Here is a 24,929-nt window from a genome sequence, read left to right as displayed (position 1 = left end):
TATATATGCTAAAATAAATGCTAAAAAATTACTTAAGAATAAAGAATATAATCTTTGGGCCAGGGTAAATCACTCAACAGCTGAGTGTGATTGATTGATTGCTGTTACAGATCAAGCCTGTGACTAGATGCCACGTTAACCTTTTCTAGGCAGTTTTGGTAATAACTAAGCATTGTATATTGATTGTATAGAAATTATATTGTTTACTATATCGCATATACAGTTCTGGAAAAAAATACCAATTCAAAAAGAGACCAATTCAAAATGATTATTTGTTTCTGATTTCACTATTTATAGGTATATGTTAAACTACTGAAAACATTTCTCCCAAATTCCAAATAAATTTAGTCATTTAGAGCATTTATTTGCATAAAAAAGAACTTGTCAAAACTCATTTATATTTATTTAAAAGCAACAAAACTATTGTTTTACTCAAGAAGAGTACAGAAATCAATATTTGTTGGAATAACCCTAATTTTTAATCACAGCTTTAATGCATCCGGGCATGCTCTCCACCACTCTTCCAATCTTACACACTGCTTTTTTTTAGGAGGATTTAATGCCACTCCTGGCGCAAAAAAATCAAGCAGTTCAGCTTGGTTTGATTGCTTGTGACCATTTGTCTTTCTCTTGATTACATTCCAGAGATTTTCAATGGGATTCAGGTCTGAACCCCTAAACATTAGTATTATTGTTTCTTAATGAATATGAACTTGTTTAAAATATGAGTATGAGCTTGTCATGTCACACTTGCACATTGACATGGTCGTATTAAACCAGTAAAAATTAAGAGTGTGGCCCATGCCCCCTAGTGCAAGGCATGAGAATAAAAAAAAGTAAAAACATAACTATTGTAGATTTGTCCTTCTGAACTGACTGTAGTTTGGTCTGGGAGATACTGCTTAGGAGATAAATTGGTCAAAGAGCATGAAGCACTTTAAAAGAACCAATCCTGCATGGTTTTTGTATCAGCCTTTAAGACTGATACTGTATATTGTTCTGTATATTGCTCTCCTGCAAAAAACTCATATCTCCAGAATGATAAAGAACTTAGCAGAGCAAAAATGTGTAAAATAATTGAATAAAAGTAATTTCACAGCTTTTCTTTTCCATTCCATTTTCCAATCATAAAGCCATTTAGAAATGATTTTAGAGAAACTGCCTGACAGCACTGACATATAAAAGGCTTTTGATGTGTTTGGATGGAGCGTCTTTGCAACTGCAATAGAGAAGAAACTATTGTCTAACTACTAAGCAATACCAGGATTTATGGATTTATTGGTGTCAGTTTCACATAATTTTACAACCAATATTCTTCACCACAGGTTTACTCTGTTCATTTTATTATCAGAATAATGAAGCAGTAACTTTAGAAAGTTAAATTTGAGGGGTCAGTCTTAGGGTGTTTAGAGCGCAAATGTCTACACCACATATAGATGCAATACAGTAGGATTAAACAGTAAGATATCAATGAGATATCAATATATTGTCCTAAACCTATTGTTTTACATATGAGGACTATTTGGGCTGGAGAGTTAAAAAATATCGCCTATTTTACGGGGCACAATTTGGTTTTCCATGATATGCGCACTTTAAATTTTATATAAAATCTAGCACTATAACTTAATGAAATCTATGTATATGATTTCCAAAGCAGTGTTTGACAGAACTTCATGGTTGACCTAAGTCCTTATTGGCAAGTCAGTTCACTCGGCAGTTATCTTTGCAAAGTGACTGTTTATGCTGGAGACAAAATGTTGGATTGTCATTTCAAAAACATATTTTAAACCACTGATACAATCTGATAAAAACATCGTTAACAGTTTATAGTCACTTAATAACATACAAAAAAAAATTCTTCTGTTTGTTATGGCTACTAAGTGAGGGAGGGGTTCCCCAACAGAACACTGACTCTCTGCATAACCAGCAAACTGATTGGCTGTTTTAGATGAAGGATGTGACTTTGCTGAAACAGGCACCGTAATTAGCGTTATGACAAATCCCAATGATATAGCAGTCAGTGGCCTGTCTCCTCATTCGTAAGGTCTCTGCCTAAGATGACTTAAAATTCCTGTCTGCAGGCTGGGAGGCAGAGGTGGACTGGAAGGACGTTCTATCTGGAGGAGAGAAGCAGCGGATGGGAATGGCTCGCATGTTCTACCAGAGGTAAAACATCTCACTGCGCTGAGTTTAAAAATAGGCCACTGTGTGTCTGAAGTCTACCTACATTTCTAAATTCTGAATCTTTATTTTAGGCCGAAGTACGCCCTGCTGGATGAGTGCACGAGTGCCGTCAGTATTGATGTGGAGGGAAAAATCTTCCAGGCTGCGAAAGATGCTGGAATCTCTCTGCTGTCTATTACCCATAGACCCTCTCTGTGGTGAGGATTAAACACGTCACACTTGTAACATTTAAATAAACATATTTTAATTTGGTTTAGGGACAATATTCAAGTAAAAGAAAAAAAGATTATATATAAAACCTGGTGAATTCCTCTTGTTTTTTGTAAAATACAATGTATTATTCAGCTGCAAATAATAATAAGACATTACATTTGTAAATTTGATACACTAATTATTGGCATGAATGTGATGGCAATATTGGGCTTTTTGTGTTTTTCTGAGACTAACAGAGGGTCAAATTAATACATAAAGGGTCAGAAATACAGATGCAACAGTCCCTTAGCAAGATGTACCATGTCCAGATGCCACATTTGGTAGCATCATTAAGCTTAGCTTTCTGTGTTGGAGTGGATGATATGGCCCTAAAAATATATCACAATATGTCATGGTACTTTGACAACAACAATATTCTTGACAATATGACAAAACTTAAAAAAAAAAATATATATATATTATCAAGAATATACTGCTGCATACATTCAGTAGAAAATCTAAAAACAAAAAAAAATTGAAAACAGTTTTTTACTTAGACTAGTTTAATTTTATATAAAATAAAAATAATGTAACAAAAATAAAGTAAAATAATAAGAAAAAATTGCGCAAAACAATCTTGTATATTTAGTAGGGATGGACCAATGTGGGAATATGTGGTTATATACACATTTGTAACTTATAGAGAGACTTGACTAAAACTATAACTACTAATAAACTAATACAAAAAGAAATAAAAATTAGCTTAAATAAATTAACTTTAAAGTAGGCCAATTACGTTAGTGTGGCCAGCGGCACTTGGTCCTTTTCCAGCAAACAATAAATATGTAAGCAATTATCAATTTAAAATATTGGCCAAATTTACTGTGCATCCCTTATATTTTGTTCATATAACCTGCAAACAATTGAAGACAAATACAGTAATTAGCTAGATAAACACAAAATCAGTATCACAATATTCAAGTTGTTCACAAAGTTTTCTTACTGTTTCAGTATTTTTGATGATATTATTGCATATGATACGATATCTGATATACACATTTGTAACATAAATTTGTAAATATAAATCTAATAAAAATCAATAAAAATTAGCTTAAAAATGATTTTAAAGTAGGGCAGCCACTGTAGGCTAATTGTAGCTGTTTTACCAGTGATCGTTAGTCCTTTTTTTAGCATACAATAAATTCGTCAGCGAGTATTGGCCGTGCATTCCTAATATATTGTTCAAATAAACTGCAAACGAACAATTAAATATGAATACAGTAAATAGCAAAATAAACACAAACATATTATCATGATTGTATGAAGTTGTTCACTAGTTTTTCTTACCGTGTCAGACTTTTTAGCAATATTATTGCGTATGATAAAATATGGCAGATCCTTACTGTGGTACATTTTATTGCGAGATAATAGTGTCGAGTGTAACAACTCTCAAAAAACGGTTCTGAGTATTTATCGTGAGTATTTGAGTATATTACACTAATACACTTTTACACTGCCTGGCAACTCTGAGGTTTTTGGTTCTCTGGTTCTGAGTATATATTGTAAATATTTGAGTATACTCAAATTGTACACTTGTATTTACACTACATACTTCATAATTAAAAACTAGTTAGTATTAGTAATTAGTGTGCAACTTGGAGGCTTCCATATGCTTTGTCGATTTGTTTAACATTTTGGAACTTTCAGCATGCTAAGCAAGTGGTGTTTTAATAGTACCCCTAATTTTAGTTTTTTATCTTATAATGATTTCTGTTGTATTTCATTCTGCCACAGAAAATATTTAAAAACTGTTTATATAACTGAAAATCACTAGCACGTCCCAATTTTGCCATAATATTCATGTCCATGATAAGTGTATGTAAACTTACCACCAAAATTGTACACTAATTAATAGCAATAATTAATGACACATCTCATCTTCACCTCTCTCTCTCTCTGTCTGTTCTCTCCCACAGGAAGTACCACACTCACCTCCTGCAGTTTGATGGAGAGGGGGGATGGCGGTTTGAGCAGCTGGACACGGCCACTCGTCTCTCTCTGACCGAGGAGAAACAGCGCCTGGAGTCTCAGCTGGCTGGAATTCCCAAGATGCAGCTGCGTCTGAACGAGCTGTGCAAGATCCTGGGAGAGGATTCTGTTCTAAAAACAGAGGAACCCGAGGAGGAGGAGTGAGCGACTGAGCCGCAGTGTTACCCTCAGAACCCAGTACGCACATCCTCCTGTGCTACTGCAGTGTTAAACATACGTTTTAAACTCACGTCACTTTAATATTGTTTTTTCTTTTATCTGTTTTATCTGGTCATCATAGTTCCATTTTTGTAATCCTGAGTATTTTGGTACTTTAACAAACCACTGCTTCAGAACATTTTAGTGACGTTTATGGTTTTACTGCTGTATGTCTTATTTGGTGACAGTAACAGCTGTTATTGTTACTTTTTAGATATATTTCTAGTTAGAAAATATTGATTTCTTACTGGACACTACAGATTTTAGGTGATATTAACTATGATATTTTTACAGAAATACTTAAAACCTAACCACTAAACCAATCCTTAAATCTGATAGTTTAATTTGTGTTTAATATAATATACTGTCTCTTTTTCCCCTAATTTGTGAAATTGGGCCTCATTCACCAACATTTTCTTAAAATGTGCTTTTAACCCTTTAACAGTCACACAAAGACATATGTTTAAAGAAAATGGTACAAATTATGTTTCTGAACCTTTGTTCCACCTAGTAACCAGCTGGATGACTTGCCCAGTTACAGAAAATGAATACAGGAGTACAATAAAATTAGAATACACTGTCTGGCCAAAAACAAAAGTCACCACCTGGATTTAAGTAAATGATGTGGGGTTAAAGCTGCAGTTGGTCTGCAGGTCTAGGTTCAGCAACAGTATGTACTGAAAGAATGAGGTCAGCTGACTCCCTGAATATACTGAATATAGACCAGGTTATTCCATCAATAGATTTTTTCTTCCCTGATGGAACAGGCATATTCCAAGATGATAATGGCAGGATTCATTGGGCTGGAATTGTGAAAGAGTGGTTCAGGAAGCACCACGGAGTCCAGACCTTAACCTCATTGAGAATCTTTGGGATGTTCTGGAGAAGGCTTTCTGCAGTGGTCAGACTCTACCATCATCAATGCAGCAAGATCTTGGGGAAAAAATTAATGCAACACTGGATTGAAATAAATCTTGTGACATTGCAGAAGCTTATTGAAACAATGCCATAGTGAAGGCGGTCCAACTAAATATTAGAGTGTGTGACCTGAACTTTTTTTTGTCCAGGCAGTGTTTAATCAACATTAATGGAATGGAACAGTAATGGAAATATGTCCAGTTCATTTAGTTCATATCTTATTATGTAAAGAATTTAATTAAAAATATCTAAATTTAAAGCACATACAATTTAATTCAGGCCAGCAAAGAAATTGTCAATCTGAACTTTTAGGGGTTTATGCACCGTCATATTTTTCCCAATCTGCAGTAAATATAAGTGGGTGTAGAGCGTGAAAATGGCCATGCAGTTCTAAGAAAATGTCAGAAGAGCTGTATCATGGCAGCAAGCTTTTTTATACTGTTTTTTTTTTCTTTCAGCCTTTATAAAATAATAACCTTTTCTCTAAATTAACAATGTTGTGTATGTACAGTATTTGCAGCTACATACTTTATTTAATAAGGGGAACAAGGTCAAACAGCCAAAGATGGGATTTGCCCTTTTGTTATTAAAGAAAATTGAATGTCAAATAAGCAGAGGTGAAAAGGTACTGAAAAATTGTAATTAAGTAAAAGTACCTTTACTTTGCTAAAATTCTACTCAAGTAAAAGTACCCATCTAAAAATCTACTCGAGTAAAAGTAAAAAAGTACTCAATTTTAAAATGTACTTTGAGTAAAAGTTACATGGTTACTTTTATTTATTTTATGTAAAGAAAGTACAAATCATAAATCAAATATTTTTAATGAATTATTATTCTACATAATAATTTGGACCTTTCACGCAGTATTTGTTCAAACCACCCCATAAAACATTTTCAAAAACAAGTGGCATAGGTTTCTATAATCCATTTTTTTTTCTTTACCGTAATTAACATTGCTAGGAAAAGTTCAGCTGCGCTGCCATGGAGAACAAAACTCTTTTTTTTTTTTTCTAATTCAGACAATTAGTTTTTTTTTCCAGCATTTCATTTGTTACTTAATAATGAGGAGTTTTCCAATGTAGTGAAGTAAATTACTTGGGTCAAAATGAACTTGAGTAAAAGTAAAATTACCTATTTTAAAAATTACACTAAAAATTATAAATTACTAATAAACTTTTCACCTCTGCAAATAAGGTATACTGTGTGGATACAATGCCTATTAAAGGGTTAAATTGCAGAACTTTTCTGCTTTTATAATGACTGATCCTGTTGTCAGTGTAAATTGGACAAATTGATTAGTGATCAAATTAAGAAAACATTAATGAATGTCAGAATCTTTGTGAACACTGCATAAGTGGTTTTAAGTACATGATTGGTGAATGAGGCCCATTGTTAGTAATATTCTTTTGGTACTGAGAAATAATACAGGTAATTTTAGATTGTTTTCAGATTGATTTGTGTAGCAGCTTGGTTCTACATTTTCAAAAGCGCTGTACACTCTAAAAAATGAATGTGCTGCAGAGCTATGCCATAGAAAAGGCGTTTTTTGGGTCTGTTAAGTGTTTAAAAGGGTCTATTGAAAGGTTCTTATTTCTCTTTTCATTTATATTTTCTACAAACAAAGTTCTTTTTGAACCAAAAATAGTTCATTTAGAACCCTTTGTAGCACATTTTTATTTTTTTAGTGTAGAGTGTAGAGGTAAGATCAAAACTGATACTTGATCTTCCAGCCTGATGCTTGTATCGTTTCACCTTCTCTCTGCCTCATGGGCATCCCTGGCACAAACTCTCTGAACAAAATTAATATTTTAATATTTTAAGAAAAATGCTGTGAAATATGCTCAGGGTTGTCTGTTTACTAGGTACACCATACACCTACTTTGTACCTACACTTTTTGGCAGTTTTAGTAGAAACATGTATCATATCAGCTTCACTTTGCAGATATACAATTACAGAGTGTAAGTCATTCTTTATTGCAAATGAATGGAGCCACTTCTGAACCACCACTGACCACATATACTGATGGACCATTTTCAGTAAGCACTGGCACTGCCATGATGTGTATCTGGTGCTAGTAGAACAGTATACCAGCCAATACAGCCAGACAGCATCTGGCAGTGCTCCGAGTAGCTCAGGAGACTAAGGCAGTAATGTAGATTCTGATCCTGGCCGTACCAGAGCTGAGTTCTGTTGTTATCCTCCTAGTTCATTGGTTGCCACCCATTGGTGGCAGATCAAAAAGAAGGTGGTGTGCTAGTAGTAGGGAGGGTTAATTGGCCTTCTCTAAGGACATTTTCACAGTTGTCCCATATAGATGAGTCCACTCTGCATTTCTTACTCCACAAAGTTCAGTTTAATACAGTATCCTCACTCCAATCCTATCATAGAGTGGTTTTATTAGGATTTACTGATGGAAAAGGAAGTTCTGTGATAAATGGAAGCATCACATTACAAACTGAACCAATTACACGACCCTACATGCCACACAAGGAGAGGATAGCTTTTACACCTGCACTGAAACCACCATAGTTCAGTAGATATGAAGCCCAGACCACTGATTGTAGGACTCCAGGACCGATTTTGATACTTTGGACCTCTCCCAAGCTCCAAAACAGCTTTAACATTGGACAAAACATACCCAGTTCTGGAAAAAAAGGCTAGTGTGAACAAAACACCCTGAAAGACCCCATGTTTGGGCTATACAATAAAAAAAAACAGTAATATTTTACAAAATTACAAATAGAAAAGCATCAGATTTAGGCACAACACCGCTTCATTTACTTGTTCTGTTGTTTAATGTGTGACAGTAGCCTGTCTCAACTTGAAAGTATGTCTGAAAGTCCAAGTCATATTAAAAAGTATTTTTTCACTGTAACAAAAATCTCTCCATGTTTCAATAATTTTTTTTTGCAATAATGGTTAACAATAATGGATCCAAAAATGGTCCCTTCTATGGTATCGATCAAAGACCCATTTTTTAAACCTTTTAGAAACCTGTATGTGTTTCAGATGAAATGGCCAACAAGTGTAGGTACATGCTAGATGTTGCTGTAATAAACTGGTAACTCTGTGTATAATAGTTGAATGCAAAAAGCACTTTGACTGTAATAATGCTGTCCTGTATGGTTCTGTTTCTGTGGACCAATGACTATTGATTTGTATTGATTGTTCTTTTTTTCTTCTACTTTGAATTGTGAAAGCCACATTTATTTATTATTACTTCATGTGATCAGAAAAAATGCTAAACATGTGTGAACAAATCAGATCAGGTATACCTCCCAGAAACTTCTGAGCAAATTCATTTTATTATGGGATTTCTAAACCAAGGCACTGTGTGCAGTGTGTCTGCACAATTGACTACCTTTACGCTGTGTTCCATTTACCTTGAAAGTTGGATGTCAGAGCTGGGAATGAAGTCACATCGAGTTAATGGCATTCCAGTTAAATATTTAAATAATTTGATACTATTTTAAAACAGTTAGCTAAGGAGTTTTTAACAAGTTTTAACAAGGCTTAAACCACAACTGATTTGACAACCATTTACCTGTGCTTTTATTAAATATCTAACCAAAATATGTCCCAGTTTTTAAGTCCCAGGTTAGCATTTTTAGCATTTCCCCATGTTAGCATTGTTAGCATTGCCTCATGTTAGCACTGCTATTACTGTCCCAGATTAACATTAGTATTGCTTTAGGTTAGCATTCCTAGCAATATCAGCTTATAACAATGCTTTATACAGTATTTTGCTCATCCAAGCACAATGGAAACATGCCCACAGGTAGAACTTGTACAGGACTGTGCATATGACAAATTTAATGAGATACAGATAGAAGAGCTAATAAACTCTTTATAACCAGAGACATTAATGGCCACTAACTGATGTATAAATGGGATTTCTTATAACGCTAACCATAGCGCCTATTCAAGGCTAAAGTCCTGCCCTTCAGCAAAAACAGTAAATCTGCTTGCTGGTTGTGCCAAAAGCAGAGGAGAGTCAAGGTGCTGGTGGGGAAGCCCCCGTTTGCTGTTGAGCCAAACACTATAAAGTTTTCATGTTGTTTTTATGAGATTGTATCACTGATTTAAAATACGTTTCTGAAATAATAATCCGAGGTTTAGTTTCCAGTATTTTGGTCACTCACCATTCAAACAGATGAAAGTCGGTCTTGTTTGCCTGGAAATAAGTTCCGGGTTGTGTTGCAAAGATGGCCAAATAGTAAACTGGTCTGCCTAAAAGGACTTGCGGGACTGCCATCTTGAATTCTGTTATTGGGACACTTCCAATTATTATTATTTTTTTAACAAATTAAACTTTTGGGGGGAGTTCCAGTTAAAATCTTTATCTTATGAAATTACGACAGTCAAGGAAAAATGGAACGTAGCATTAGCTGCAAAGACAATAAGATCATGGTGGATCGCCATGATCTTATTCTCCTGTGGTATATTTCTGGTGTATGAAGCAAATGTTGGATGCCAGAAACTTTAACATTAGTTGGAATTTGCTAGCTTTAAGATCTTTGCTTTTTTTGTTAGTTTAAATAAAAATATGCCTTTTTAAAGTTTCCAGATGGTCAGATCAGGAATTAACAAGCAGTGCCCATTTTATTCTCCTCTATACTGTATGTAGTACTATAGCTCCTTAAAACATCATTTAAAACAGCATGAATAGTTCAGACATGTATCGCCAGCAGTGTAAATAGGATGATTTTGTATGTCTGAACTCACTGTAAGACGGCCTATATTTTAACAGGAGGTCCGTAATCTTATTTTGTCTACCCTCGAGATTCAGGGACATGCTGCTGATGTAATGAATTTCCGGTAAAAGTGTGACTTTATGAAATGACCACCAACCAGTGCCCTTTTTGGGGGCATATAATGATTAATGAGGCAGTGTGGAGAACTGATGTTTTTTTTTTATTATTATCATTTGACCTTTCAGCTAGGTGAGTCTGACTGAGCCAAACCAAGAGAAATGTAGTGTATTGGCAGGCTGCCTCTGCTACTGAATGATTAAATGGACAATGTCTCTTTTGCATGTCATAAGGATGTACTGTTTGTATACAACAGTATCTATACAAGTAAGGGTTGAAATCTGCCTGTGAGTATGTGAACCCTGAGCAGAAATGCTCAGCTGTCCAGTTAATAAAATAATAACGATCATATTGTGCAGGTTGTCTTTATTATTGGACTTAGGGCTGCACGATATTGGAAAAATGACATTGCAATGTTTTATTGTCGTTGAATTATATCACACTATTAAACAATGCGAAACCTTTGACATCACTGACCAAGAGGCGAGTCAGCGGTTTAGAGTCAGCTTAAATAGACCTAAAATAAATATTATATATTGATAGTGATTCAGTATACTAGGCCTGTGTGTGATTGTTCACTTCCAAGACTGTTCACACCTTGGAATATGAATCTTTGTATTTTAATTTTAGAACATAAATATATTTAGGTCTGAAATATGGGTCCTGAATGAAAAAGGGAAGCTCCACGCCGCCATCTACTGGCTGGAAAACCAAACCACACTTTATACAGTAAAGAAAGAATGAGTGTTCTGCTTCTGAATTATGCAGTACTGATCGACGCACTGCCAAAGTGTGGCGCTGTTTTTCTGTGTTTAACTTAACACAGGCGCTTTTAACACTTATAACAGTGATCCTCTTCCCAAACATGCACCAGAAGTGTTACCGTAAATAAAGCAGCAAGAAAAAATATCAATATATATCTAGAGGTTTGTTTGTGTATTTAAAATAACACATTTTGTCAAGTTTAAATCATAATTATTATTAAAGATAGACAGTTTTTTTTTATCAGCCAATAGCAGTTACACAATACAGTACAGTAATGCAAACAATAATACATAGAAAAAAAGTCACAGTTATTATCTATACACGGTATCTGTAGAGATATCCTTCCATCCATCCATCTATCCACCCATTGTCAATACCCGCTATATCCGTCAGGGTCGCAGGGGCGCTGGAGCCAATCCCAGCTGGCATTGCAAAATAAAAATAAAAAATCCTATCTACAAATATACACATATCACTGTGCTCAATAATTACAATCTAATTGTAGATAATAAAAAAGATGATGATGCAATAGTGAATAAAACAATGTGCTAGAGGTGAAGGTATCAGCAGATAATGACAAAACTGAAAAAAACTTGATTATGTGAAATAATGTTAAGATATACAGCTCTGGAAAAAATAAGAGACAGTTTTACACACTGCTTTTGAATAAATTTATGCCACTCATGGTGCAAAAATTCAAGCTGTTCAGCTTGGTTTGATGGCTTGTGATCATCCATCTTCCTCTTAATTACATTCCAGAGGTTTTCAATATGGTAAAATAAAAGAAACTCATCATTTTTAAGTGGTCTCTTATTTTTTTCCAGAGCTGTATTTTTTTTTCAAATTGAAGATAAAAATGCAGTGCAATGATGATGAATAAAACAATGTGCAAAAAGTGCAGCAGACAATGCAGGTATCAGCAGATAATGACAAAACTGAAAAAAACAAAAAAAAACATGTGCATATATGGGTATTTAGTAAAGTGGCTAGAGTGTGATGTGCAGATTTGATTTTCTTGTTTTGTAGAGAGTGTTTTAATACCTTGATTATGTGAAATAATGTTGAGATACAACGTGTCACAGACAGGTGTCCACAAACTTTAGGACCAGGTGCTTTTCATGCTTTATTTATAGTGTGGAGCAGGTGGGCGTGGTTATGCACGGTCAGGGGCGTGGTCTGGTGACGGTCTCATCGTCACGCAAGGACAAATGAACGCTGCTGAGCGCTGCTGAGACAGGCTTGAGCGGCCGCTGCCTGTGCAGGGGGAGGACCGGGCCGGTGGAAATGTAACGTTAACCCTGCGGACGGCGGGGAGAAGCGCTTCAGCAGAGTGTGAACCTATCCGAGTAGATTATTTCCTCAGAAATAGCTTTATTTCACCATGTGAAGCTGAGAAGGAGCGGCGCGAGACAGCTTTTTCGCGCCTTTTAACGGCCGAGCTGCGAGTTTACCGTCCCTGCCGGCCAGCGGAGGCTTACCGGGAGCGGTAAATCCGAGTATATGCCCGGGATTCTGCGGTGTTTTTGGCTTAACGGCGCTGAGACGGAGGGAAAATGTCGGGGGGACAGGACGAGAGCTCGGTGCGGGTCGCTCTGAGGTAATTTCTCCTCTTCTCCTGTAGAAATGATGCTCTGAGAGCCTCGGGTCCGCCTCTCTGAGGTGAACCTGCTCCTGCTGCTGCTGCTAAACCAGCCTTGCTATAATAACAGACTGAGGAGAGAGAGAAAAAACATAAAAAATCTTCTACTTTAAAACAGTGTTAAAATATAAATATAAGTGATTCTAAAACGTAGCTAAACAGTAATTAAGCTGAATTAAGCTTAGTGTTAAAAGCTAAAGGCCTCATAAACCTCTCTCAGTCTGTATTGCTCTAAGCTAGCTGTATTTCTTTGTGTCTCAGTTTAGAGGGAGATGAGCTAACCTAGTATCCTGTTTATAATGCCAGGATGATATATCGGTATACCATGATATTACATATCGTTGTAAAACGCTAGTATTATCATCAGTTCGTTTCTGTTAAATATAAAAGGAATATATGCACAAAAATTGCCAATACAATAGATAACAGTGTTTCTGCATCTATTTGTCTTCATTTTATTAACGCTAACGTAAGTTAACTTACATAACCTAGGATAGGTAAGCTAACAAATTTATTTTTATTTTATCCCATTTTCACCCTCAATTTACACATCCAATTACTCAACCCACTCATTATGACTCCCCCTATCAATAGTGATGCCCCAACACCAGGAGGGTGAAGACTAGCACATGCCTTCTGCAACACATGTAAAGTCAGCCACTTTCTCTTTTCAAACTGCTGTTGATGCAGCATTGCGGAATAGCACCACAGCGCATTTGGAGGAAAGCACAGCGACTCTGTTCCGATACATCAGCTTACAGATGCCTTGTGCTGATCGACATCACTTTTTGAAGAGTGTGACATCACTCTTTGGAGAGACATAACTCTTTGGAGTGATGTGGGGAGCGAGCGAGACCAATTGTGCTCTCTCGGGGCTCTGGCAGCTGATGGCAAGCTACATAAACAGGATTCGAACCTGCGATCTCCTGATCACAGTGGCAGTACTTAGCCCGCTGGACCACTCGGAGGAATTAAGCTAACAAAAACAGTGGTCTTTTATCTTCAGCTACTCTAGTAATGACAGAACAATCCTAATGTGGTAACTATAATGTTTGATTTTTTAATTCACATTACTTTGGCAAAATTATCGGCTCGCCTGCATTTGGTAATGTAAGGCTTGGCTGAAGCTGCTCTGCTATAGAATCCCATTCCTTAAAGCTCTCTACTGTTCTTGAGCCAGTCTGAAAGCCACATGAAGTTTGTAGGTCAGTACCAATTGACTCTGCAGACCCCCCTGTGTTATTTTTTGTTGAGCGAGTGAATTGCTTTATTTTGAATTGCTTCCACTTTGTTATGATAGTTCTGACAGTTGCCTGTATAATATTTAATAGTAAGAAACATTTCAGGACTAAACTTTTTGCATACATATACACACACAGAGCTTAGGGGTATATTGGGTATGCTACGTATGCACAATAGCAGGGCCCAGTGTAACCAATGCACTCAAAAGTCAATAAAGCAACCAGTAAAGAATAACTAAAGGCCAAAGCACTCGATAAATGAATGACAGCATTGAGTCCAATACCAAGCAGAGCAGCTATCTACAGCAGTACAGACTGACACTGTTTACACTAGGGATAATAAGGCTACCAATACATTTGGACTCTATGGTCCATAGTAAACACTTTACTAACACTTTACTAAACTGGAGTTTGCTTTGTTAGATCTACTTATATTAGATCAGGATATGCAACTACAATATTTAAATAAATGTTCAGATTCTGTAGTTTCTAAATGGTTTAAAACTAACAACATTTGTGGATATTACAGTGGGTACCATTACTACCTTCTCCATGGCAAATTAGAGTTTAATTTTCAACCCACATAAAAACATGACATATCACACTACACCAATAAGAGTCCTGGGGCAAGACTCTTTCTAATACTAAATTCTGCTTCCTGTGGAACATGATTCAAATGTAAGTCACTCAGGATGCCATTGTCATCCAAATACTGGACGTTCTAAAGCAAAATATGTATAGCACATTTACATGTACACAGCTTCTAGAAAGTAAAAGTACAAAAAACACACAGGACTGACGAGGAAAGAAATGGAAGCCCGATATTGCTCCTTTCTGAAAACACCTGTGTCGTACAAAGAAAATGTTGTGCTTTGATGACAGCTGAATAATTCAGGAGGGCAGCACAGGAAGCAGCATTGTGCACTGATAGGTTTTGTCATTGAAGAAGGCTCCGTTCGGAACAAAAGCTGCGTAGTCCTGCTCAGGTTACATTATTCCGCCCCGACTGCACGACTTGAGTTACCAAAGTCAGACTTTGACCCAGCATGCAGTTGGATGAATGTTTGGACTTAGGCCATGTCACCTACCCCACCTGTGTGCTTGGTAAATGCTGTGCATTTTATATGGAAACATCCTTTTTGCATAGCAAACACCATAGCCTGTGGAGGCCTGTTCACAATAGCTGGGAATGTTTTCCGATTGGACAGCTTGGGACTTCTGTAAGCGTGTGCTAAATGCCATAAATGTAAATGTAAAAGAGGCGAGAGAGCAGGAGCAGGTGTAGAGTAAACACAGGTGCTCTCAGCAGAGTCAGTAGCAAGGTTTTACTTCGCAAGTGATCATTGTATTTATTAAAAAGTACACACAAATCATAGTTTTACATCTTTACTTGTGCTTTTGAGGCTTTTACTGATCAACAAAATATAGAATTACTATTTTCTATTTCTCAGTTGTATATTGACTAATTGTAATGATTAGTTCATGTATATAGTGCTAAATGTGCCACTAAAGTTACAAAGCAGTCAAAGAAAATATTGACACATTGAAGTATTGCAACATTATGTTACTGTATTAATTCCTAGAAATATAATATTCTTTTTAAGTAATAGTTTACATGTAAAGATTGTTGTCAGAAAGTGGTTTATTTTGTTCTGTGTTTAAACTAATAATCCCTATATTTTAATAATCCCTATTTATTACCATATTATTACTACCATACAGTAAGCTTGGGCTTTAGAATGGCAACAAACAATCAATAATGTTATGAAGTAAGCTAGCATTGCAAAATCTTACCTTATATCATGCATTTACACTTTAGAGGTACGCAAAAGTCCACTATATGGACAAATACTCCATAAGTATTGGGATAACTGCTCATTCATTGAATCTATTGCAAAGAATGTATCCTGCTTTTGTTGGAGTAACTAGACAAGACTTTCTACTGAATTTGTTGCAATAAGGATTTGATTGCTTTCAGCCACTTGATCATTTTTGAGGTCAAGATATTTGTTCAGCACAACCCCCTAGCCCACTCCTGGCATTAGACATGGTGCCAATAGGCTCCTGTCTGTCAGCTGTCTGACCTGTTCTCTATGCAGTGCTTCTCTACAGGTACTAGACATGCTGTTATTGTGTGTGCATTTGCTCATCTGTGTCAGCAATGGATGCAAATAGATGAATGGATTTAGAGAATTAAAATAAAACAAAAATTGATATTTTGCATTATCTACTATTATAAATTGTGCTTGGACAAGCCAGTAAGGAGGTAGAAAACTCAAAAGGTCAGTTAAGGTACTGGGTTGGCTATAATGTACCAGCATGTATTTTCAATTCAGTATCAATCAGTAGCTTGTTTGTGTCTCGTGTGACTACCTTCTAATCCACACAGCTTCAGGTATCAGACTAAGCTGCTCACACAGAGTTTGAGACCTGCATTGATCCTCTGTCTCACTGTACTGGACTTCAGCACACACAAAACATCCAAAATATAGCCACATTAGGGCTGCAACGATTAGGCAACTTTAAATTTCAGTTTCATCATTAATTTAAACAGCACCCCACTATACAAAGTGCTCTTTACACTCAGTTCCATCACCAAAAGTGACAGACACAACAGATTACATTTGCTCACTAAATATTAAAACAGTTAACATTTAAATGTTTTCTATGCATTCAAATGGCATTTAAACCCCACATTCAACTGTTTCTGACATTTTGAAGCGGAGATAAAGAAAGCTAGGAACAGAAGACCTAACCACAGAAAGCAAATTTAGAGAACGGCAGAAATATGTCTTGAATAAACTACTAATCAAAACAAATACACAACAGATTAGCAAACTACTAAAATAATCATAAAGTACAGCCCAACACCACATTACGGTATATAAAAAATACACCAGTTTAAAGTTTGTAAATTTGAGCTGATGCCATATAGTACAGTCAGAAATAAACACTTTATTTAAAAACATTTATCTCAGCAATAAGATTTTCTGCTTGTAGAAGCACCCTGTCACCAGATTACAACAGATGTGTTCAATGTGCTTATGTGCCTAGACTATAAATACATGTCAACACTGTAAATGCATCTACCTGTTTAGCAGAATATTTCTTTTATCAGCATTTTTTCTTGTAGAATGACATCAGCTTAAATCCATCTCTCAATGACAGTAGCACTCTCTTCTTTCTGTTCAGCTTTTGCCCCTCTAGTTACTTTTTAAAAAATGAGCTAACTCTTGCCAGCTCAGACTGGGATTAAACAGTTGTTATTGCTAAATAGTCTTACAGTCAAAGTCTCAGACATTCACTCCTCTCAATCCATCATGTGAGCTTCTGTTTGTAAGTGTAAAGGCATGGCAAGCTTCTAATTAGCACTGGTGCTGACAGACTGTGGGGTTTAGGTTTAATGCATGCAGTGGGGTGTTTTTACTGGGTTATAACATGAGTTTAGGTTGTGTTTCTTCCACACTGGTGGTTGTTATAGAGACAGTGCCTGTCTCTGCCTTTTGGACATATGCCATATGTGTTGACAACACCTTATTCATCTTGGCCTCAAACGCAGACATTCAAATGTATTAATCTGATTGTCTCCCTAATGCAGAAGACAGATCTGTGGTGCTGTCCTGCCTCTCTTTCAGGATCCTTTCACCATAAAGGGGCTTTTGTTAAAGTTGAATGGGTCATAATTGGTTTGGGTAGAGACAGGCACATGTAGAACGACTCAACACTTCAGTTTGTAATTTGTAACCTGACTTACAATATATTTCAGCAGCAAAGACTTTCAGATGATGCAGATACTTTTCTGTGTCTCCTTCACCTTTGGAATTGAAACGACTAAAAATAACCAGGTATTTCACTTTTTGTTTTGTTTTTTTACTGTTAGCTGATGCTCCTAACAGGCATATACTGCTAGCAGTATGTGGCGTAGCATTGCCCAAACATAGAAGTAGCTCCACACTTCATTGGTAGAATTCTGAGGGCCCTGACATGCACAGATAGTTTACTAAAAATACTGTTTATACACACAGTAACTTGAGGTAGTTCTCCAGGCACCGCCATCTTGAAATTAAGTCAAGGGTAGTTGACTGGCAAATAGGGCTGTCCCTAACGATTATTTTTTAAACGATTATTCTAACGATTATTTTTTTCGATTAGTCGACTAATCTATTCATTGAGAAACATATTTAAATAATTATTTTACGTTTTAAAGCAAACGATAAATTACTATATTTATATATAATAACAACAACAACACAAGCCTACTAAACCAAACCCCACACTTATAATCACTTACATGTACAGCACGTTGTTTAGATCTATAACGCTAAAAATGGATAAGCTCCCATACACCACAACCGTGTGTTGCACTGTTTTCTGTGACCGCTAGATTTTGTGACCACTGGCAAGTAGTTCTCAGCAGACCGGTGCACTGGCCGATTCGAAACGTGTTCGTTTCTAATGTTTACCCCGACTGGCCAAAACGGTTCAGTTTAGGGCTGAGGGTAAGGTGTAGGTATAGAAAGCTTCCGTTTTGCCAATGAACGCTCATAACCGTGAGCACTGGTCACAAAATTCCGACGGTGACAGAAAACGGTGTAACACCGCAGCGCCGACGGCGCTAGCTAAAATAACTTAAGGCAGCTAGCTTAGCTAAACACCTGAACTTATGAATAATGCTACTGTTTCTGGAAACTGCGAAATGCCATGCACAAATATAAACCAAAACTGTATAATTTCTGCCTGTGGCAGGTTTAAAACCTTTGGTAGACAGCCTTAAGTCTTTTTAAGGACACCCGCGGAGACCCTGATGTAAACGGTAACTTACTGTGTGACCCTGTTGACATAGTGCTCCTAGATGTTTGCGCTTCAAGTGCTCCTTTTGCACGTATGGCAGAGGACCACATTGTTGCCCTTTTGCGTGAAATGCTCCCAAACTTTAGATGCCCGCTGGCGTTTTTTTGTAGCTGGAGATTGCTCTCCGGAGTCCAAGCTCTCTAGAGCTTAGATTCTCTGCCCGAACCCGACATGACCCGAGGCCCGCCCGTAAATCCGACCCGGGCTCCAGAAAATAGTCCGAGATGTAGGCGTCTGTTTTTTAATTATATTTTTATTTTAAAAAAAAATAACGAAAACTGAAAGTGAAACTAAACTAATTTATTTATAAGCGCTGTTTTCACTACCGCAGTTCTACAGCGGGGGTGTTGTGCCGATTCTGTCCGCGAAGCGGGAGTCAGATTCAGCAGAGAGTCGGATTCGGCACAAACGCGGCGGCACCCCGCGGTCCGCGGTGTCAGTTGTAAGCGCTCGCGCTAGCCGCAAAATACGGCAGAAAACACTGAGGGAGCTGCAGAATTATGAATGGAGCTCTCACCAGAAAAAGCAAATCTCTCTCTCTCTCTCTGTCTCTCTCTGTGTCTCTCGCACGTGAACTCCTCCGCGTTTGACTTGCAGAACTGTGTTTAGCTGTTCTTAAAAATCATTTTAATTAAATAATAGTTCTATGCTTCTATGTTACCGTGTTAATTAACATAATTCTGATCATATTTCGCTCATTAAAACAGCCCGAAAACAGCCAGTTGGAATTTTTGGGCCCGATCTAACCTCTAATGCGCTCCACAGGCGCCGCCATGTTTACGACGCGCCGACGCACGTTATGCAAATCGATGTATTTTTGTAATCGATGACGTCGATTATGTCGACGCGTCGCCCCAGCCCTACTGGCAAACAAGAGACAATTATGTAGGATAATATTATAGAAATATTTTCAGCAACAACTGGAATTCATGCGTTTACATGCAGTAAATATTTGTATATGCAGTGTGAATGTACAAAACCTTAAACCTGATCCTGACTCTCCTACACCAGTAAACAGGAATTATGGATTTTTAGTCGATTTCACATAATTTGACAACCAATACGTGCATGTTTACCCTATTTGTTATATTAGCGACACCATGTGGAATAATGATTTTGTAACATTAGTAAATTGAATTAGGGGTGGGTCTTAAGGGAGTGTATAGAGGCCTGTGTTTTTATTAAAAATATCGGCATTTGAGGCCATGAATCGATAATATGTTGCAAACGAAAACGATAATATATATCACAATATCAACATTTTTTTCCTCGTTGTGTTAACCTTGAGGTATGTAGCTTTTTACGGTTAAGTTGTTGCAATCCCACATACACACAATAAATAATCAAGAAACTAGCCCTTTGATTAATTGAAATAATAATCACTAGGTTAAGAGGCAAAAAAATAATTACTAAGATCTAATAGTTTGATCCATGATCTACAAACTAAAGAGGTAAATGTTTAATTTTTGTATTTTAGTAAAGTACCAATGAAACTTTGGAAATCTTTGACGTTTTAAAAGAATTCACTGTGAAAATTATTATTACTATTAATACAATCAATAAAAATAGGTATAAAATATAAGAATAAGTAATAGGGGATGATCTTTTACCATGCAACATTACCAATGTGTTTATTTTGCAATTTAAGTTTTCCATTATTTCCATTGCCTTCCTAAAATTACACTACTTTTTAGGAAAGGAAGAGATAACTCAGAGTCCTTTGTCTCATAAACGTGGTACATTTTGAAAGTTGGGAAAGTTTATTCATACACATAGTTTCAGCCACATTGCTTAACAATAACTGTCCCAATGACTTTTGTTACATATCATCTTCAAACCATGAGCATAGGTCAAAACCAGACTAGACTAATCAAACTCTACATAGGAATGAAAACTGTTACACACAACTGCATTGTGTGTAATACCAACTTGCAGTTAGTTCCATTGACTGAGAGATCAATATTACAAAGAGCAGCATTGTTATCCCCAGGGCCGTCCATTATTAATGGTTTTGAGAAAGACGGCTGGAGTACAGTGGTACTCCAAGAACCAGTAGATGAATAGAATCAGTATTTATAGAGAGCTAGACAGTGCCCATTTCTTAAGCTGAGCTCTTCATGCACTTCCTTACTGAAAGCTTGGTACTCAGTGATGCTATGATTGTGAGTCTGGGGCAGCAATGTCATTCTGCTGTTATTATTCAAATTTAAAGCCAATAAATTGTAACAAACACTTGCTTGTTTTGGATGTTCTAAGATGGTTGTTTTGCTTGGTCATGATGGTCAATCTGCTTGGTGGTTATAGGGTCGATCAACTTGCTAATTTTGATCAGTCTGCCTTTTCTTGCTTTTACACTGATCCAGGTTGCCAGGTTGGTGACGTTGGGCATGCCAGCCAACCAGCTTAATTAAGCTTGCTGACCAGATGGGTCTTGCTGGTCATTATGGTCAAATTATCCCGGACATGCTGGCTGAGCTTGGCTGTTCAACTAGTTTAACAAAGTAAATAATAAATAATAATTTAAGCAATTTATTAAAAATTAAAGATTAAATCCTTATTTCTACCAAACATATTCATACACATGGGAGTCTGTGGGGCGTGCTTTTAGATCTTCAGTTATTGTGTGGATTACTCTAAGACACCCCCCTGCTGTCTCCTCCTAGAACTAATTATGTAGAGCTTCTTATCAATATTTATGAGTCAGTTCAAGAGAACCACTTCTCTGAGAGCCATCTGTCATCTGTATACAAGAAGCAGCTGACCCATTTATAAGCTGAGGTCATCCAGGAACTACAGTCAATACGCAAGTGTTGCAAAAAAGCTGCGTAATTCTCTGCAACATTTCCACAATGTTGCTGGCAATCACAGCAGGGCCCGTGCCATGCCTGGAGTCTTGAGATTTATCTTATCTCCTTCCTGCTTTAGCTCAGTGCATAGCAGGGAGCCCTGAGGCTGTGTTGTTGCTGGCTGGAGGTGTGTGTGGGTTTAGTGTGTTTTGTCCTTGTGTGAAGGTCTTTTTGGTGCCCTTGTGTCACGGCTGAAGTGTACAGAATCCTTTGTTGCCTCAGAGGAAGGAAAGGGGACAGCCGAATCACTGGAACTTTTAGACTCTAATTCAGCATGAGAGCTGAGCTTTTCTTGCTACTTTCTGTCTCTCTCTTTCAGTTTTTTTTTACATGAATTCCTTTGTTGCAAGCTTACAGAATGAAATTTAGCTATTTAGTGTTTATATAAATGGTCCATACTGCACTATATTTCTGTCCCAATTGTATCCTTCCTTTTGTAAAAGATTCAGTGTTTTTTCCTGCAATGTGTCTGTAATCAACTTGTCATCCCTTCTTGATCCCTTCTTGCTACAGATCAGGTGCCCATTTTCTAATCCACAGATGTTTTGACCCATACTTTTCTGTTGTTTTGAATCCCTGGTTTTACATTTCCGCATGCACTCAAGCTGTAGGGTTATTTCATCCCTACAACCACCACAATCCTTGTACTCCATAAGGTCAGGTAACTGAGATCAAGACTCATTCATGCTCCCTAGTGAGTTGTCTGCTACATAACTGTCTGTGGCTGAATTCAGTGAATATATGTGAATATGGCAAATAGGCAGTTCTAATTCGGCATACAGTACGCACACAGTAATAACAGGATTCCAGACCTTTCCTTATCTTGTGTTTTCAGCATTTCCCCTAAGTATAGTGAGCCAATATCAGATCACTCTTGGATCAACAGCGGTTTGAGCCTTAGGGAGAGGAGTTGCCTGGCTGTTTTGTGTGCCGTTGTTTTCTTTGGCTTCCCTCTCATTTTCCACACATTGACCAGAGTCATGCTGCAATCTGACAGATCCCCGTTGCCCTATGACCGTCTTTCCTCCAGTTGCTCATGTGTGTGCTGTGATCTCTGACCCAGGAAGCCGCCAAGGGGCACCAAGTGAACCAAGGGAAGTGCTTTTTGGGTCAGTGAACTTCACTTAACTCCCAGTCTTCATAGTGAACAAATGCAGCTTTCAGGGAGGCTGATTCTGCAAAAATCCCTATTCTGTCATTATAGAAGATGTCAGGTGTCTTCATCCTGTGAGCTTTTTAAGGCGTAACTGAAACTAGCATTTAAAAATCTTCTGTATGAAGGCATTTTTCTGTACTGCTGTGGTTTACTTTATAAAAGTACATACTGCAGTCTGCCCTCAGGTGTGAGTGTGTACTGTTTCTTTTCTGAAAAGGAATAAAAGGTAATTATTGGAAAGTGAAATGGCAAAACGTTTCACAATTTCACAGTGCAACAGGCCTGTCACAATAATCATGTTATCGATTTATTGTACAATATACATCACTGTTTTATTTTAAATTTTTACAGTAGCAGTGGCTGGACTGCTTTGTATTTTCTTGCAGAAATGAGATGAAATATAGTATTTAACATTGCTTAATTATGCTTGGTTTTAGTTAATATCTCTTCACAAACAAGTGTAGATGCAATGCTAAAAACCAGGATCGGCAGACTTGAACAGACATTGACAGTCCTCTGTATAATTAAATAATAGGCCACTTAAAGGCTACTAATAAAAACATACAAAAATATATATTTTAATTATATTTTAGGAATTTTGGATATTTAAATTCAATTTCCATAAATTCCGATTTTGATATGTGAATAATGTTGATAATTGAAAAAAAAAAAAATTATGGATAAGTGTATTATTATGCTATTATACTATCATTATATCAGTAGCAAAACTAAAAATTTTAGTAATATCCTTTTTCCCAATTATTCCTAAAACAAAATATGTTGTCCAAATTGTAATGGCACTCGCAAAAGGCCTAGTCACAGTGTGCATACAGTTTAATATTTTCAGTTCACAATTCACAACTGACAGTCATGTTTGTATAACTCCTTAAAATCTGTATCATAATAATCATACATATTTAATGCCAGGCAATTTCTTCATCCATGTAAAAACTGCTGCCATAAGTCTTTTTCCCACGTTACTGTGATTTAACGTAAGAAGTAAGATTAGAGCCAGCACTCAGGCTAATCTATTTAGGAAAGGGGTAGTTTGAAGTTTTTGTCCCCCGAGTCTGAGGGATGAACAAGGCTTGTTTGTACCTGTTCCTGAATGTCATTGTGCACAAAATTTGCCTCTACATCACCCGCTCTCAACAATAGAGACCCTTGAACTAAATGTAGCAACTCAAAACAGTACACTGCCCTCAGCTCCAGCCAGAACCAAAGATGTCAACAGCGGCTTAGGCTCAACACAAAACACCACAGAGCTCAGAATACAGTTATCCTGACTGCAGAGCATAAAAGTTCATGTAAACAGAGACTTAAGAAGTCACAGTGGGAAAGGCAAATGGAGCCTGACACTCTGATAATTAAATGTAAAAGTGTTGAGATAGAAAGAAAAGTTGAGGCGGAAACTTGCAGTGGATATGTGGATATGTTCCTTATATAAGAGTTGCAACAAATTATTTTTGTAGTAGACTACCGGTAATCTGACAATTATGTTTTTGATTAGTCAACGAATATTTCTTCCTTCTCATTCATCACTTCCTCATCCTCACCTGTTTAAGTCTGCACAACTGTGAATATCACCATGTTGTATGATATCTATCTTAATGTTACATAAAAACATGGGATTAAAATGTCCTTTAAGCGATTTGGCAACACTAAAATTAAGAGAATTTCAACAAATTAATAGAATCAACTTTGATGATTTGAACCCTACTGAGCATACATTATTGCTTTGTCTCAGAATGTGGGGGTTAGGTATTCATGTTGTATTGATTTTTATATGTGGGTCTTTGTTGACATTCTTTTTTATGATCACAAAAAACAGGAAGATAAAGAAAACTAAAGCTGGTTGGTTTCATGCTCTAACATCAGGGTGTCTGCAAACTCTGAGGGGTGCTAAATGTTTGTGCTTTCATTAGGCAGCAAAAGTCTTAAAAAGATACCCTGAACATATTACCAAAAACCTGCTTCACAATTCGGAACAAAATCCTTCCAGCCTCACTTAGCCCTCTGATTCCTAAGTTTGGAAAGAATGGGTAGACAGTAAGTCCTGTTGTCCACTACAGAATACA

At 36.8% G+C, this 24,929-nt stretch overlaps 2 protein-coding genes across 13 annotated transcripts in view; both read left to right on the top strand.

Annotated features, from left to right (window-relative positions):
- Nucleotides 1-10,702, top strand: part of LOC103029428 (ATP-binding cassette sub-family D member 2) — a 34,834-nt gene extending 24,132 nt beyond the window's left edge. The window contains exons 8-10 of the mRNA XM_007234940.4: nucleotides 2,082-2,166; nucleotides 2,256-2,381; nucleotides 4,353-10,702. Of these exons, the coding sequence (XP_007235002.2) occupies nucleotides 2,082-2,166; nucleotides 2,256-2,381; nucleotides 4,353-4,569 (428 nt within the window). The 3' untranslated portion in view covers nucleotides 4,570-10,702. The remainder of the gene's footprint in view (nucleotides 1-2,081; nucleotides 2,167-2,255; nucleotides 2,382-4,352) is intronic.
- A 1,631-nt stretch (nucleotides 10,703-12,333) lies between these two features.
- The window catches only part of LOC103029962 (kinesin-like protein KIF21A), a 64,442-nt gene continuing 51,846 nt past the window's right edge, over nucleotides 12,334-24,929 (top strand). For 9 of the 12 annotated variants that reach the window (XM_049473665.1, XM_049473661.1, XM_007234949.3 and 6 more), the window contains exon 1: nucleotides 12,335-12,715. In XM_049473665.1, the coding sequence (XP_049329622.1) occupies nucleotides 12,672-12,715 (44 nt within the window). In that variant the 5' untranslated portion in view covers nucleotides 12,335-12,671. Of the gene's footprint in view, nucleotides 12,716-24,929 lie in introns of all 12 variants that reach the window. The other 3 variants (XM_049473663.1, XM_049473656.1, XM_049473655.1) reach the window with 1 other exon arrangement.

Source organism: Astyanax mexicanus, chromosome 2 (assembly GCF_023375975.1).
Source record: "Astyanax mexicanus isolate ESR-SI-001 chromosome 2, AstMex3_surface, whole genome shotgun sequence".
NCBI classification, from domain to species: Eukaryota; Metazoa; Chordata; class Actinopteri; order Characiformes; family Acestrorhamphidae; genus Astyanax; species Astyanax mexicanus.
The sequence above is the reverse complement of the archived record's forward strand: the minus strand, read 5'-3'. Positions and strand labels throughout refer to the sequence as shown.